Raw genomic sequence first — 18,543 nt, 5'->3', positions numbered from 1 at the left:
TATTACTGCTGCTACTACTACTACTACTACTGTGGCCACATACAGAGCCAAAGAGAACCCATTAAAGAGGACCTTTCATGTCCTCATCAATGTACAGTATTATATACCGCTAAAAAACCAACAGTGCGCTGAATTCAATGTACTGTCAGCTTTCCCGATATGTGCCCTAGTGCTGGAGATATCAGTGCCGTTAATTTTGGCACCAATATCTCCCCACTGTCAGAACGGCATGCCTTACAGCCTAGTGTCATCGCTGGGCTGTGAAGAATGCCCCCTTGACTGTAATCGAACATAACTTATTGTCATATGGGGCATCTCTTACAGCTAAGCATTATCACTGGGTGGTAAGGAACCTCCCCTCTGACAGTACAATGCTATGATACAGTACAGTAATGTGGGGGGCTAACCTCACAACCCAGTGATGACGCTAGGCTGTACGGCCCATCCTGACAGTGGGGGGATCCCCTTCAGATCAGCGCCGAAACTAACTGATCTCTAGCACCGGGACACTTATGGGGAAAGAATATGCTGAATCCAGCGCACTGCCAGCTTTCTAGACGTATGTAATACCGCACATTAATGAGGACATGAAAGGTCCTCTAACTATAATCGTGACCCTTCTTTAAAACTGAAAGAGCCTGACAGCCGGTAGAACATGGCCGTGCACATAGGAACCACTGCAGTCAGCTGACTATACAGTGAGCTTCCGAGCAGTACGGTAATGCTGTAACGCTATCCGTTCATTACTGTAGTGAACAGGCCATTCAGGAGCTCACGGCATCGTAACGGACCATAATGCAGTGACTCCTATGCACACGGCAGAGCTCAGTCCAGGTCCTACCTCCCAAACATAGACTGTTTTCCAAAGACAGGACTCTGTCGTGTGCAAAGACCCTTACAGGTTTCTTTTAAAACCAGTGTAAGCCGATGGCTGGTCAGGTAATGGAGGGGGTGTACATCTCACCCGGACTACTCAGGTGGGTGAGATGAGAAAACTCCAGGAATGTTTGTTCTCAGCAGACAACTTTCGTCTGCTGAGCATTTTGGTAAATGCTCAATTTTGGGCTACATTTTTAGGAATGGCAGGTAGGTTGGTAGTGGGACCTGTCATTCCACCCCCCTCCAGTCCACACTTTGGGGATGTTTCAGCAGCGACTCAGCTGCAGAGAGTCTCCTCGTCAAGGAGGCTTAAGAAGATGCTCCAGCAGCAACACTTTGGCAGAGTTTGGCTGGAGAGCCAAAGAGAGGGGTCATATTTTTGTAGCTGTGTCCTGAATGATTCTACTGGCTTTTTGGATTTCTGTTACTCTAAGTGAGGTAACCTTTAGAGATGAGCGAACACTGTTCGGATCAGCCGATCCGAACAGCATGCACCTATAGAAATGAATGGAAACACCTGTGACGCCGGCCGGCCGCCGGCAAAGTCAGCGTCACAGGTGCTTCCATTCATTTCTATGGGAGCGTGCTGTTTGGATCGGCTGATCCGAACAGTGTTCGCTCATCTCTAGTAACCTATTCTATGTTTAGTTAGAGCCTAGCCGGGCAGGTATTTATTTTTGTATTGTTTCCTTTTGTTGCTGAACTACCTTTTTGTGAAAATAAACTCCCACCTTTGTTTTTGGACTAAAGAATCTGGTCTTTTGTGTCTATGCCACCCCACCTAGCAACCCCAGACCCTGACACCAGGCATTTGTCTATAGGGAGCTACCTTGCAATAGGTGGTGCTAGGAGCAAATTCCTCTTTTTCACCAATGAGGTCTTATTTGTATTTGTTACCCAGAATCCTTAGCAGGGCATGCATGGCTTAAGGAGTCCCTGGTCCATCTCTCCCTAATAAGACATTACCCCTTCTGAACAATGATCTATCTACTGGTAATAGACTGGTAATAGGTAATAGGTCAGATAACCTCCCTTTCATGTACATTGTAAGGAAACTAGATTGCAATGTGCATGCTGCTCTGCAAGACCGAAAATCAAGAAGAAAGATTTGTTAGGAATTATACATTCAGAAAAACCTCACTCATTATTAAAAAATAAGTAAATAATTTTTTCTTTAAATTTTAACTAAGGTTTATATGTAACTGTTTAGTGCACAAATATAAAATTAGCTTTCTGATCTCAGTGTATCACTGTGTGCAGTATAGATTTCATTGTGTACTTGCAACCCCATCATGTTTATCCCTGTGGCTTGTACTTATGGACAGGATGCATGAATAGATAATCTACGAAGATAAGCAGGAGATGACAACTGACAAATATACACTCTCAGGCTCGCTTCAAAATCTGCGTTCGGTATTCCGTTCGAGGGGTTCGCTTGGCGACCCCCGAATGGAAATCTATAAGCATTAAAAAGTGGTTAGCTAAAAAAAAAAACATGGACTCCATAGACTATAATGGGGTCTGTGTGGTTTCGATACAAAATACACAGAGTGAAAAGTGCTGCTTGCAGTACTCTTCTCTGCACATGGTTTGTGACACTAAGTAGAAACCACACGGACCCCATTATAGTCTATGGGGTCCGTGTGGTTTCTTAGCTTAGTTTCTTTTAATGTGTATAGGTTTCCCTTTAGGGGGTCCCCAGGCGGACTTCCCAAATGAAATACCGAATGCAAATGTGAACCAGGCCTCAAATGCTGGCATAGTCATGCTGATAAAGATATGCCAGGTGTGACAGACACCATGCTTGGTACTCCAAATGGATTTGAGGCCTGGTTCACATCTGCGTTCATTATAGTCTATGGGGTCCGTGTGGTTTCTTAGCTAACCGCTTTTTAATGCGTATAGTTTTCCATTCAGGGGGTCTCCAAGCGGACTCCCCGAAAGGAATACCGATTGCAGATGTGAACCGGGCCTCAAATCCATTTGGAGTACCGAGCACGGTGTCTGGCACACCTGGCATATGTTTATCAGCATGACTGTAAAAGGCACATTTGTATAGGCACTGCAGTGGAGGACACATTCATATAGAAACGACAGTGGAGGACACATTTCTATAGGAACTACAGTGGAGGACACAGTCGTATAGGAACTACAGAGGAAGACACTTTCATATAGGCTCTGCAATGGAGGGCATACTCATATAGGCGGTGAAGGGAACACTTGTATGGGCACTGTGCATTTGTATAGGCGGTGGAGGGCACGTAGTTTGGACACTGCACTGTCTATACTCTTGTATAGGCACTGCAGTGGCACTAACTACAGAGCAAGGCATATTCATATAGGCTCTGCAGTGGAGGGTACATTCATATAGGCTCTGCAGTGGAGGGTACATTCATATAGGCTCTGCAGTGGAGGGTACATTCATATAGGAACTACAGTGGAGGACACATTCGTATAGTCAGTGGAGGGCACATTCATATGAGCACTGCAGTAGAGGACAATTTTATATAGGCAATGCAGTGGCACTAACTCCTCGGACTCTTTTATAACTACAACTATGCCATTTATCATACACATCAAGACAAATAAAAGACACTTCTACATTAAAAACAAAATCCAAACAACGTTACCAGAAAAAAATTAAACAGTATCTAGTTTATTACATATAGAAAGATTTTCCAGAATTTACAAACAACCACATTGCTCATTCCAGGGAGTTTCATTTTAAGAGTTCAGCCAAGTTTCACTTTTTTCCCTTTTATTATTATTATTATTTTTTTTTTTTTTCATTTTTGTTTTACATTATATACAATGGAAGACTCTTGATTTCATTTTTATTTTCTTGTACCTGTGCAATGAATAGGCCTGTGTGTAGTTTTATTTGAATCTTTTAACCTGTGAGTAACATGTGTAGGATCGTCAGTTCTAATAAACATTTTAGAAGAACTGCAGCCCTATCTGGCACAGAAAGAGTTAAAGCACATCACTGCTGGGAGTGCAGAGTTATCCTTACATACGCTTATATTACAAGTGTCTCTAAATAGGATCCAAAATAAAAAGAAGTCCTAACAATCTAGGACCTGCTTTGTCTCTTAGAAAGGAGAATAGTACCCTACTTATGTCATTAGCCGTATTTTAGCAATTACCCAACGTCTGTTTACAACAGAATACCTCAAATTCCCACATAAAAAATGGGCTCTAACAGAAAAAAAAACATGTATAAATCAAAACCTATGTTAAATATTTAATTCTCATCAATCATTATTAACAGTTCTTTCGTACTTAATAATTTACACCAATGATTTTGTAATACAGTTTTTTTTCTCTCTTGAAATTTTCAGCAGCAACTTAAATTGAATGAATTGAGAACAATGTGCGAAGATGCAAGTCCGTGCGCACCGCGAGCTGGTGCAGGGAGGATCGGATCGGATCACTGAGGTTGTCTCCAAGGATGTAGTAGGAGCAGATTGCTTCTGTCCAGACGTCACAGTGCTTTTTGCTTGGCACAACAGAGAAGGTGCAGTTCAGTCAGCTGACTCCTGAGGTTTGCGTGTGTAGTAAACAAAGTGAAGTGGATGCAGCGTACCATCTATTGAAGAGGAGGATGTGAGGTCCTGGTTGTTGTGATGTGTGGAGGCTACTGAGAGTCCATAATCCCTTGAGATTGAACGGGTATCTTGCTGAGGTTGTAGAGGTTGTTATTCTACAGACAAAAAAAACAAAAACAAAACATGAATATAGTAATTTATCATCAAAGGAAAACAACGTACTACACAGATCTTTACTCTAAATAGAAAGGCAACAAGACAATTCAAGTGACATAAACAGTAGAGATGAGCGAGTAGTTTTCGATCGAATACCTCCCCTGCATTGTTATTGGTGTAATCGGTCGAATACCACGTGGTAAGCGCAGTAAACATTCACTTCCCTTCCCACCTTCCCTGGCGCTTTTTTACACCAATATACTATATTTACCATATTACTATATTTTACACAATATACTACTCGCTCATCTCTAATAAGCAATTTAAGTCACATCGAGCATTCGATGCGTTTAACCCCTTGGTGTACGGCCGATTACACGAATACCTATGGCGGCGAGGTGTTTGAATACTACTCGCTCATCTCTAGTAGTGTCCTTTCACATTATGCCACCCCTAACTGGTAACACAAATTTCTGAATACGTTTAGAAAACTATATCGGAGGATGGATGACAGGTCCTCTAAACACGTTTCTTTGTACTCTTCCTTCACGTCTTAACTAAAAATGCTCATGGTACAGGATTTAGCTGCATTTGTATCTATAGCACTGTAGAAAACAGGGAGCAGGGGATCATTCATCACCCATAGCTACGTAGTTTTGACTTGCACACGTCAATAATATAAAAAAATAAAATCAATGTACGCCTTCATAAACATCGACATCTGTCTCAGTCGAAACGCCCGATGCAGTCTGCACTGCTCATTACAGACTTATCAAGTGCTCAGTAACAATAGCTGAAGAGGCTGCGAGCGCTGAACTCCATGCTTAGATCAGTGTCTGGACTCACCATTGTTTCTCATCAACAACAGTCACTATTTCCTTAACAACCTATAAAACAAATGGCTTAGTGCAGGGGATCTCGGGCTACAGTGAGCTCAGCGAAGGATCATTTAATGTCACTGACATCACTGCTGGCAGCTTAGGAACAGGGGAAACCTGTGTTTAATCTATTTCCTACTTACCGCCAGCAATAACTGGAGTCCCTGATAATACAGCTTTGTGGTTGGGCTGGACATTTTTGCTGGCTTACACAAGCCTTCCTGGCAAGAAGAACATGTAACTGAAGGCTACGAAGGGGCGCATTTTTGCATTAGTCTTGTGTTTCACATCTGCTCTAAGGTGTGTTTTAAGGAGGTGAAACCTCATTATTTCAGATGAATGCTAAAACGTTCCCAATAAGACTATTCCGAATGTTATACAAAATCATCCTCAAACTGTGGGCCAGAGACACAACAGAAAGACTATAATCTCTGTAATCCAGACCCAGATTATTTCATCACTGCTAATTTCACAGGATGACTGCAGCTTTTTCTCAGGCTTCCGAGCAGAAACCTATGCTAGTTACAGGCTCCGGCACCTCCTGACCTCCCTAGGTGGTCCCCATGTAAGGCTGCAGACAAACCTGCTGCATCAAAGCAGGAATCTACTAAATCTTTTAAGCTTCTCACATGCTAAACAAGGTTGCCAATGCTTAGCTTGCAGTTCAAATGCTAAAGCAAATCCAGTAGGTGAATGCACTCGATGAACACTACTGAGAAGAACAATTATCTTACAAGCCAATAGCCCTAGATGTCAGCCACGTAACACAACACGAAAACATGCAGGGCTGATTCACAACACTTGTACATTGTAATATATAGCAAAGGTCTCAATAAATTTGTTTTCTTTTTGCAGAGCTGGATCCCAGACGGGTTGAAACTTCCATGTAATGTTATTGGTATGCATTTCTGGAAAAAGCACAAGGAAAACTTGCCAGACCTTAAATGATTTACCATATCCTATGACGATATACCAAACACAAAAACAAAATCTAAATGTCTGGAATAGTATAGGCATTATAACATGGCTGCCCCTGCGGTCCAGAGACAGTAGTACTGCTACCTGTCCCACAATGCACCAACAGGACGGCTGAAAGTATGTCTACAGAAAAAGTGTACACCATCTGATGTGAGGGCATCTAGGGGTCTTCTGCCTGGTTTACACACTAGGGGGGCATAGAATAATCCTGCTTCACTGAAGAGTTACTATTCATATAAGACCGCTGTTGGCTGAACACTCCTTTGGCTGACAGACATTTCATCAGAAACCCCCATATACATTCCCATTCTGCTTGTTCTAAATGGGGAGGGGGTACAAAGCCACCGCCAGACACTTCTGTGAAAGTTATCTATTCAAGAACAAAAGGACAGGACATGTTGAAATCCAACAGCCTGATCATTATTTTCCTTTACATTTTCCACTGGGGTAGGGTTGGGAAGCCCCAATAAACAAACCCACGATAAGTGACAAAGGTACCATGGCGGTTACCTGTGTGCAGAACAGGCCATATTCTGATCCCTCAACTTTCTATCCTGTTTCTTCTTAAACAATAGGTCTGTCATCCCACCCGAAAACACACATGAATGTGATATGGAGTGAGAAACACATGTGGACGTCTGATTTAATGCAGTGTTTAGGTTAGTAGCTGGTTGTTTCTAGGAGGAATGCATTCAGCATACTTGCATGTTTAATCCGGATCCCTGTTATGCCCCATAATTCAGAGAAACAACTAATGAGACCAAGAAAAGACGTCATGTCTGGTTTCATCTAGCCATCTTTGAAAGTCTTGCAAAAGTGATCATTAAAGCTCCGTTTCCATATGTGGAGCCTTATTCTGGGCATTGCCTAATAACTCAGCCATTACAGAACTGAAGGGCTTGCACAGCAGCAGACCACTAGTGTCTACAATAAGGATTTTGGTTACAGAGGCTGCCAGACAATGCAAGCTTAGCAAATAGAGGAGCGTACTGGACCACGGACTTAAAGTGTTCACAGTCATAAAAGTAATAAATCTGCATATTCTTTGTGATAAACACAACTCCTGCCCATACGCCCAATTGAAACTCCATCTATGAACCGCAATGGATAGTCATTTGGTTCCGGTTCTTGCACACTGGAGCCATTCCTGTAGAACATGGACATCCCCTCATCTGAATGTCTGCCGTATAAAACTACCTGGACATTTTGCCTTCCTCCAGAAGAAGCAGTTGTTTGCCTGGGGTATCATGAGTGGGACCAATGAGACAACCCTTTAATGTAGAAGATTAATTCATTTACAAAGCAATAAGGTTTTCTTCATAGGTTATGTGTCATCCCTCATTTGCTGATAACATATCTCAAGTCTTGCTAGGGTTTAGTTACCAGAGACGTTTTGTTTTTGACCAGCCACTAGGGTACCCACCAATCACAAAATAAGAGTCTCCTCCCTGAGGTCTAACCGCTGGGAATCTTAAGGGTCCCCAAATGCCCCCTGCAAATGGAACTGGGGTGCTCAAATGTGGGAACCACTTCATTCACCTTTGTGGGACTGCTAAACTATAACAATAACCAGTGCGGATGTCCTGCAGAAGTAAATGGAACAGAGGCCGAGCATGCACACTATTTCTCTATTCACATCATGCACTTGTCGAAACCCATTTTTGTGATTAATGGGAGTCCCCAGTGTTTGGACCCACTAGGTCTAACCACTGACACATTACAGTGATAAACCCCTAAAACCAGATGAGTCATTTACAAGTGAGCATGGCAAAATGACAAAGAGGTGCCTAAAGTGTTAACCCTGTGTATTCAATACAGGTACACCAAAAGGCCACACTGCAATGCTGAGTCTATAAGCAATTCTGTTATCAGTACCCACAGATAAAGGTCTACATTACGCGAGTGTGGGGAGCAGGACCAATCTGCTGTCTCAGAGATACTAGAATGCATTTAATGCCTCCTCAGCCCAATACGTTACTACAAAGCGCAGAGCAAACACATACTCCTGAGATGAAAGCCGTCCTGCCAGTTTAAACTAGAAGCTGAAGCGCTCTATATATAGAAGTGATGCCTCAGCACCAAAGCTTTGTAACATGCAGTATCGACAGTGCCAGGGAATGCCAGGCTAAGCCCCCAGAGGAATATCTGGCCAATTCATGCAGGATAAACAACACAAAACAAGAAGGATACAGTATCCACATCCACATCATTATCTACGGCACGGAGCGCGCTCACTAGTCACCAGGAAGGATCAATCAATTCCCTGCAAAATCACAGCTCTCCTGTAAGAGAACTGTGCAGACCAGCGTCACATCCATGTGCAGTAATGTGCTGCACGACTCCCAAGGATCAAGGAGTCTTCCATAGTGCTCAGTGTCATTCTCAAATATAGGACGTCTGTAGACACAGGCAAGATAAAGGCGGCACAGTAGTACTGACCTCTAGGATTCAGGCAGGGAGGAGGGAGCATGAATCAACACTTTATGTCACTAGGGATCCTTCTACCTTATCTGTAGGGAACCTTCATCTGCTGCTGTGAAACTACAATTTCCAACATGATCCATTTACTTCCATGGGAGTACCAAGAACAGCAAAGCAAGAATGCATGCTGGGAGTTGTAGTTTTGCAACAGCCAGAGAGCCAAAGGTACCCTACCCCTGCGGGTTACATGCATGGAAGAGATGTATGCTGGCAAGGTCTGGAGAAATCCTAGTTCCAGGTAGCAAATGCACCTAACCATTAAAACAAGTGATTGTCCAGAATAAGCAAGAAACAGCACCACACCTGTCCATAGTTTGCGATTGGTATTGCAGAGGACCTTTCACCATCTCCCCCCTGTTTGCACCACTGCGCTGTCGTTTTTTTCTCTAGCCGTCACTGTTCCTGGGCAATTGGTGCTGTTAATTTTAGCATCCAATATGCTAATAAGGCTTCCTTCTGTCACATGGGCGGTCTCAAACAGTCAATTCCCTCTGGGGACAGCCCATCTAACAGTAGGGAGCCAGATTAGCATATTGGGTGGATGTATACATAGGATGCAAACTGTTCAAAGGTCCTCTTTAAAGTAAATGAGACTGAGCTGTAGTACAACACGGCACAACCTGTAGACAGGTGCGGCAGGGTTTCTGGGAAAAAGCAGCCATGTTTTTCTAATCCTGCGTAACCTCTAAATTCTTAAAGGTCTCTGCAATTATCTATTCGACTCCTAAAGTTCATAGTAATATCATCCTTTACAAAGAACATTGTTTTAAGCTCATTCTGAAGGTTTAAGAAAGAAGTTCCTGGGCATCTCATGGGCATTTCCATCAGAAGGATTCCCAAAGCCATAAGTGAGGAAACCCGTCTCTGCCGAAATACGAGTGTGAGTGTTGCCCAGCAACAAGCGTACGGCAGACAACGGTGCATTCTATAAAGGTTGTCACAAGCAGCACACAGCGACAATAACCATCATTGTAGAGGATCACAAAACTAAACAGGACCAATAAGTGACCATTTTATCACCGATCTCACTCTCCATTTACACTGGCCAAATTCTATAACCAGTAGTACAAAATGTGCAAATTGTGGTTAATCCGTATACATGGGCCTTAAGCAACAGCCTAAGGTACCACTATATAATGTTACATTTACCATATAGGACATAGAGACACAACAATAAAGCACGAGACACACAAGATACCACACGGGTTGGGATTTTAACTGGTCATTGTGAAAAACTCTAAATAAAAGATTAATCTTTCTTTCTTATCTTTCTTTTTTTTTTTTTTTCCTTAAATGTAGATTGTGAGCCCCACATAGAGCTCACAATGTACATTTTTCCCTATCAGCATGTCTTTTTCTTTTTTTTTGGGGGGGGGATGGAAATCCATGCAAACACGTGGAGAACATACAAACTCCTTGCAGATGGTTTTATGCCCTTGGCAGGATTTGAACACCAGGACTCCAGCGCTGCAAGGCTGCAGTGCTAACCACTGAGCCACCGTGTGGCCCCTCTTATCCATCTTTCTCCAGACATGTTTAATACAGTTATCTTTGACCATTACACTGAATGAATTCTAGATATGAAATATTACATATAATAAAGACAAAGACCATTATAAATCTTCCTATCAACTTCCAAATTACTGCAACACAAAAGCAATCTGGGTGACATAATGACATCACCGTGTATGTCAACATATAGCCCAACAATCCCCAGGACTCATTAATATATATGCCATATCCATATATACAAATCTCAACATCTACCCACGTAAAGTGTCCCTGAATGCCATCTGGTGTTGTAACTCACATCTGAAAAGTATTTGTACCAAGACCAAAATATGCAAAGGAAAAGTACATCATGAGGGACTCAAATTACTCCGTGGTCTCAAACGACTACAGCAAAACACTGCATTTATCATCAAGAGCAAAACGTTCTCATGGCCCAAATATGTAAAAGGAACAATTTTCCATACACAAGGAAATGAGAAAGGCAAAGCAAAGAGGCTTCTGGCATGTGACAGAGAAAGCTCCTTTACTAGTAAAAGTTAATGCGGCCTGACTATAATCTTCAAGACCAGTTCTGGATAGCCGCGACTCCAGCTTTAAATCAAATAGGAAACAAGTGTCCCCGGGGCGGTTTATACCTGTGTACAGCTGGGTGCATGTGACTTTGCTTCAAACCTTGGAAGAACTGGTTGGAGTTGGTTGGGTCATCCATGCCCGTTACTTAAGAAGCTATTAAACACTAGTAAATAGGAAAGCAGACCTTTAATGACTTTGGGTTATATTATTGTTAACATGTTAAGGTTAAAGCCCTTGTAAAATATGGTTCTTTAGTAAAGGATGAGTATAGTACATAGCCCTAAACCGTATCCGTAAACCACATTCAGGGTCAACAGCAGACTGGAATAACATAACTTGGTAGATAAGGTCGGATAAAGATACAAGTCAATCAACTCCAACCTATAAACCTACCAAGTACATCTAAGGGGAAAGACAAAAAAACAACAACATTTGTTCCATCAGAGGAAAAAAAAAAGCTCTTTCCAAACTCAAAATATGGAATTGGATGAAGTCCCTTGATCAACATCCTATCCTAATTTCTAGCTCCCATTCTTCAGAAGGTGGTCATCACAAGGTCATCACTTTAGAGAGCTGACCTTCTTGGAAGCTCACCATGGGTTACCTACTACACTTCCAAAGTGACCTGACCAGCTCCAGGAATGAAATTTTGTAAAATATCATCTACTTTTCTGTTTTTCTGCAACAAAAAATCCACAGCATATCTATCACATGTGGTAATACCCTTACAGTGACCTCGATTCAGCTGGAGTGTGCATATGTTCTGAATGGGGAGAGGGGCTTATCTCTTCTGTGTGCAAATGGGCTGAATTTTGAAGCAGCCTTTCTTTCTGTTAGAGAAGAGTTGGTTCCAATACACAGGATTGTCAGTTAGTCCCACTAAAATTGGGTAGCCCTATTGAGCATATTAGCAAATGTCTAGTCTTAATGGATCATCTGATGCATCGGAATCCAATAATGGGATAAATCCCCAAAAAATGGAGGAACTAGTACTGGTCCAGTAAAAATGTCTTTATGAAAGCATAAAACACTACGCGTTTCGGGCAAAGTGTATAAAAGTGATGTGTCTGATCCCTATGAAAGCTTTCACAGCTCTTCGATACATAAATGTCCATGCCTCAAAGTTAGCTAAAAACTGGAAGTGCTCACACTAGAATTGCAGAAACAAAGTAGTGAAGAGAATACAATGGAGCAGATCTAGTCTTACTATGCTGATATCTGATTCTTGAGGTTATCAAAAGAAAATTATGGCACACAGGTAAAAACATAGAGTAGTATCAGACCGCAGCCTCATACCCTATTATAAAAGGACAAGGTTTCACCCCATCTCATTCATAGATTTTTAAAAGGAAGGAACAGAGGAACAGCAAAAGGCAATAATAAGGAAAGCTTCAGAATTATTATTTAATAAGGAAAACAAAAATTGCCAAATAGGCAACAGGAGTATTGCGAGGTCCTCTTTAAGGCAAAAGATAAAAGCAGCCACAAACAGTTTTGTAGCAGATGAAGACCCCCCATAGGAATAGCCATCAATGCCTAGTCACCAAGAAGGTCATTGGAGTGACGAATACTTAGAACATTGCTTAGCACTTGGACTTTACATAAGAGAGTCTTCCTAAGTTTGACTTTGAATGGTAGTGAAGTGCTCTTGGGACAGGTTTGCGTACACAGTGAGGCAGGGGGCAGGGTGGGAGTGCACCAGCCGATGCTGTTCCTAAGCACTCTACTCCTGGAATGCTGCCAGCTGGGGGGACATGACGCACTCCCTAGCACCGCAACGCATGTGGCCTTGCATGTGTGACAGATATATTATTTTTAATCCACTCATAGGGATGGCTGAAGGAGGCGGGAGAGGAAATATCCCATGACTGTTCATTATATACATATACCGCATATATACACTGAACAGAAGGGCACCAATCAATTACTTATTGTGTAATGTGTGCAGGGGATAGGACTCCTTCATAGGGACTGGTAGACAGCACTGAATCCAACATAGAAAATTTCTTAGACACTTTCCCAAAGGATATCAAGGAATAAAAAAAGTCATGCAAATTTAGATTATATTCATACATAGTGGTTAAAATATGTTTTTTCATCCAGTTGCCAGTTTTTCAACAATGTGAATGTGCTTCACTTGTAAAGACCACAACCCTTAAACATCAGAGACTTTTTTCAAAACTGTATAGGATTATGAGCGGAATTCTAGAACAGTAGTGAAGACTGCCACTCACAGGTAGATCAAGCGAGAAAGGGAATCTGTAAAATAATGAAAATTTCTATACCATCCAGGAAAGGTCCTATATACAGTGTCTACCTACTGTCACCCTGACCAAATCCTGTTAGACTAAGCTCACATTGAAAAGCCCAATTTAAGAATTATAGAGAAGAACCTACGGACTAGCATTTTAGAGAGGCCTGCAGATACATTGGCAAATAGATACTCCGGGATAGAGATCCGCTTTGTTTTCTCTGAACTGGAGAATCCGTAAAGCGGTGAATTGGCAATAAAATGGTATTATTATTATATTTCATGGTATTTTATTTAAGTAGGAAAAAACTCTTAAAACGCTGAACAAGTGCCATATAAAAGATTATGTAATGCAAGACAGAAAGGCAGATAAAAGCAGTGAGGACGGCGAGGCCTGTAATGAGGAACATGTATGCAGAGCGCCATCCTTCTCGCCATTATCACAGCAGCTGCTACATGTTCTGAAACATTAAACTCTAATTAACAGACGGCTCCCATTGTGCCGCACCGGCCCCGCTCCATGACGTTGGGGCATGTGATCGTTTTATAGCTAAAGCCATCATGAATGGGAGATCACAAGAACTGGCAGGCACGTGCCCAGAAGTCTCTGCTGAGAGGTGCTGCATGCTTCAAAAGGAACCTTCTCTTCAGAGCTGCCATCACACAGGGAGGGATGTGGAGATCTGCCAACGCTACAACCCATTTTACTGTGCTGTCATGTTGGCCAATATGCACTTTTCTCATCTCTAACCAGAATGAAAAAGGTGGACGCACACCAGCTGCAACGGAGCGAACGGAAAGCCCATACTGCTAGCACTTGTCCATGTAACAGCATGGACTTCATGGGATTAGCTTATACTATGTAGACTATAGCAGAGGTAGTTGCAGCACGAGGCACATGTAAAATAATCAATGCACACAAAAATTAAAAAAAAATGATATAAAGAAAGCTGCAGTGTAGTGATGTGACAACATATAACCGGGTATTTAACGGTAACGTGAACGCAGCCTTAATGGAGAGGCGAGTATTCAGCATTTGTTATTTTAACCACACAAGGAAGAAGGGGGGAGAAGGGGATATCACAGCCCACTTACATGGCCTTCTTTGTTGAATATCTTACTCACATGTGTTACAGTGACAGAAAGGTGGATACCCGGACCAGTTATTCCATTGGTTTTGGAACGGATTTAGACACAACAACAGGGAGAAGTCCAGCACCACACCTGAATCCTTAAAAACTTTAACTTTTATTGACTTCCAGCTTTAAAAACCATATGACATAAATGCCATTAACAAATCGGTTCTTTCATATTAAGAGAGGAAACACCCAGCTGACGCGTTTCGGGGATAGAGGCTACGGACTAAGGGGAACAATCTTTATCCCTGAAACGCATCAGCTGGACGTCTCCTCTCTCTATATGAAAGAACCGATCTGTTAATGGCATTTATGCCATATGGTTTTTAAATTTGGAAGTCAATATAAGTTAAAGTTTTTAAGGATTCAGGACTGGACTTCTCCCTGTTGTTTTGTTATTTTATTATTATTATTATTTATTTATATAGCACCATTAATTCCATGGTGCTTTATATTTGAGGGTTACATACAGTACACAGAATATACAGGTAGATATAATACTAACAATGACCGACTGGCACAGTGGGGTAGAGGGCCCTGCCCGCGAGGGCTTACAATCTCCACAGATAAAAAAAACTGAGGAAGCTGAACCACCTTTAAAGGGCACTCATGGATACGCATATTCCTTTGTGTACAGGTGTCTGTTTAATGGATGAATGTCCATACCCAAATGTGGTTCTACCGACCCAAACTCACAATCCTCACATTTGAAACACTTAAGTCAAGTTATATGTTCACATGGATTTAATATGTTGTAATAAAAGATTATGGTTTTAACCATCTGTGATTCCATATGTAATACTTGGATGACCTATGGTGCAACAAGCAGCCTGTTCACCTTCAGTTCTATCCAGAGATCCAGACATAACGGGAAATACTACTGCAGTGTGTGAACAATGAACATTGGCAGACAGGGAGGAGAAAACGAAAAGACAATAGCACTAGACCCTATTCACACCTTGTAGTTAGGTCAAGCCAAATCCCAATGGCCCTACGTTACTTTCTTCTATCATGAGCATCTTTTATCATAACCTGCTATAGAATATCAAAAAGTCGCTCTGAATTTGCAAACCTTTCATAGCTCTGGAGGCTTATGGGACATTTGTGCTTGCAAATGGAACAATTCTATTAAAACCTTCATTTTATGGAATTGCACTTGGTACAATTTCCATAATGAAGTGGCTCCACGTCTGAAAGACTAAGGCTGACTCTAGAGAAGCTTATTGAGAAGATGGAGAATGATAAACTATATGTCACTTCACAGCAGGAAGCAATCTCCTTAAGCATCATCCCTTGACTGACCCCAAAGCCAGTCATCCCTTTAAGTCCATGGCAATGAAATACAACGCGGTCATTACAAGCAAAGCTAAGGAAGTGATGTCCGAAACTGAAATAAGTGAACTGCTCGGCTGCACAGGGTCGCTGTACCACATGGTGCTTTTGTATGAAGATTTTATTCTGGACTGTTTTTAGGATAGCAAACTAGTGGTCAGTTCCTTGCCATTTTATGCAGTAACCTTTGCAGAGTCTGTGCATACAGCAATGCCATTCTCCATACATTAGTGCCAAGCCAAAAACGCTGCCATCTCACAATGTAACTGCTGCACTCCCCAGGTCTAATATAGGAGAACATTCAGGGCTGCCTGTGCTTGCTGCCTCCATGAAAACCAATACCTCCAAGCTGCAATGTGTGTTGTTTATGTGAAGCTAAAGTTAGTAGCTGAAACAGGCACCATGGAAAATAAATCAAAATTGTGCGTAGATACGATACAGATATGTTCTGAAGTGAGGTATGAGGCTACAAACAGGAGTGAAGTAGGAAAAATATAAGCAGCCCACCTACCCGATGAGGGCAGAGTACATCGGATATCACTGCAGCTGCAGGGAACGGGGTCCAAAGTATTCAACTACATCAACTACATCCAAGTCAACCTGTAGATATAAAAAACAAAAAAAACTTTGCAAGTCTTCAGTAGGTGATACCTTTTTTAATGGCTAACTCATAATGATGACAGAATATGACGTTTCGAAGCTTTCCTCTGAGCTTCTTCTTAAAAAAGGTATCACCTACTGAAGACTTGCAAAGTTTTTTTTGTTTTTTATATTTTATAACCACTGGCTAACACGGTACCAAAACAAACATTTTCCTTTAACCTGTAGATAGTCAGCTTTTATGTAGAGAACAAAATAAAGATTTGGGCATACTTTATTTATTACACATTCTGGTAAATGTGCACATTGTAGAATATATTAGTGAGTGTTTGCCACAGACCCTCACCATAGTCCTATGGAGATCTAAGAAACTCTGAGGTTTCAACAATACTCAAGACTATGTGATATGGAAAGTTTTGTATAAGATATTTCAAGAGAACAAGTGGCAAGCTGTATGGATGGTGCAATATTCAGAGGTTATATTGTAAAATAACACCATAGCTGAGTTACTGCAGTGTATCCACTGCAAGGACGAGATGTCTGGTCATTGCCGCATCAATGAATGCTACAGTGGTAAGTATGGAAGGCCACATATTAGATTGGTAGGACTGGCTATCCACCAAATGTATATGGTGATCACAACTTTCACCTAAAGGTAGATGTCAAGGGAAAGAAAGATAGGTAGATGAAAGTAAGTCTGCTGCCAAACATGTCTGCCACTATCTTACCATAAGAGCCAACACAAACGATCCTTCTGGGCTCAAGGGAGTTTGGATACCCCAAGATATGTCTGGTGTCGGCACATTACACATGCATCCTCAGCCTAGCCAAGGGGTTTGGGGAAGAGGGAGACATAAATCCAATAACTGATTAACTAACAAGTAACAGCCTAATAGCTACAAACATTAAACTTGGGTTTGCCAATTTATCAGCCGACCACCTAATGCATATGAGATTTTTGCTAAGGAGGAGGAGAAGACATATTGAATTTCAACATGCTCAAGTCCTTGTTCTGAAAAGTAATAAGATGTAAGCAGGAGAAATGAGACCACTTATTCCCCTCTTCCAATGAATCCCAATGTTCCTAGAGTCCCTATGGACGGTAAATCTTATGGGCATGTATTACTGTATCTGGTTCAGTGCCAGTGGTATTCTGGGGCAGAGGCTAAGCGGTAGAGAAAACTGTAACTCATCTGTTGGCTTTTCCTCAGTTATCTGTCTGAACCTTAAACGTATTACCTGATACAGACTTAGAGAAGAGATCCACAACATGGCACACGGACAGCATCTGGAATTTTGCATCATCTAGGAAATAAGCCGGTTTCTTTTAGCTATTTAAGAAAAAGCTCCCTCTGGGCAAGACGCAAAGGCAATCTATAAAATGTGATAAATTTCCTCTAAACACGGGGCCGATCACATAGCGTTCTCAAGCTGTTTGTTTCGCTCTGCTTCGGACTATTTTTAGTCTCTTTTCATTGAGATTGCTGCATTTTCTCAGTGCCTTCCTTTTATATCATCTTGTGGTTTTACAGTCTTTAGAAGTATGCAGAGCATTGAGAGCTTTATTTTCCCTGGGAAGAATAGAGCATAAAGCTGTGCCAAAAACATTATAAGCAAAACCGCATAACAGCACCATTTGTGCCACGCGTCAAATACCCAGAGCTACAGATCTCCAAGCAGCACAGAAGTAAAAAGGTACCACCCTACAAGTCTAATGCTCATATATTAAAGGATATTTACTTTTACATTTTTATTTTTACTATAAATTATATTAACATTAAAGCTTTAGAAAAGAAGCAATATAAACCTGTGACAACCACGAACATGGTAGTAGTATTTCTAATTTATATGCACGCAAAAAGCTAGGTATAAAATCTGGAATAAGCTCAGTAACACTTAATAAGATTATATATGCTTTGGGGTTGTTTTTACAATATATGTTATGCAGTTTATGAACGGTGCTGAATACAAAAGGGTTTTCACAGACATCCACTAGAGATAGATAGATAGATAGATAGATAGATAGATAGATAGATAGATCTATTGTTCAAACATAGTGTGAACAAGACCATAATTGACCAAAGTGAACCAAAGGTGTATAGCTGGGACAACACATAGCCTTTGCCATTTGATAAACCTAAAACACAACCTATAAAACAAGACTGGTACATAGAGTTGTGTAATAATAAATTTTTACAACTAGATAGGAATATGCTGCA

At 41.5% G+C, this 18,543-nt stretch overlaps 1 protein-coding gene across 1 annotated transcript in view; it reads right to left on the bottom strand.

The window, feature by feature from the left end:
- Positions 1-3,505: 3,505 nt before the first annotated feature.
- The window catches only part of IRS1 (insulin receptor substrate 1), a 35,949-nt gene continuing 20,911 nt past the window's right edge, over positions 3,506-18,543 (bottom strand). The window contains exon 2 of the mRNA XM_075268817.1: positions 3,506-4,582. Coding sequence (XP_075124918.1) covers positions 4,578-4,582 — 5 coding nt within the window. The 3' untranslated portion in view covers positions 3,506-4,577. The remainder of the gene's footprint in view (positions 4,583-18,543) is intronic.

Source organism: Leptodactylus fuscus, chromosome 3 (genome assembly GCF_031893055.1).
Source record: "Leptodactylus fuscus isolate aLepFus1 chromosome 3, aLepFus1.hap2, whole genome shotgun sequence".
Lineage (NCBI taxonomy): Eukaryota > Metazoa > Chordata > Amphibia > Anura > Leptodactylidae > Leptodactylus > Leptodactylus fuscus.
Note: the sequence above shows the minus strand (reverse complement) of the source record. Positions and strands in the feature narration are given on the sequence as shown.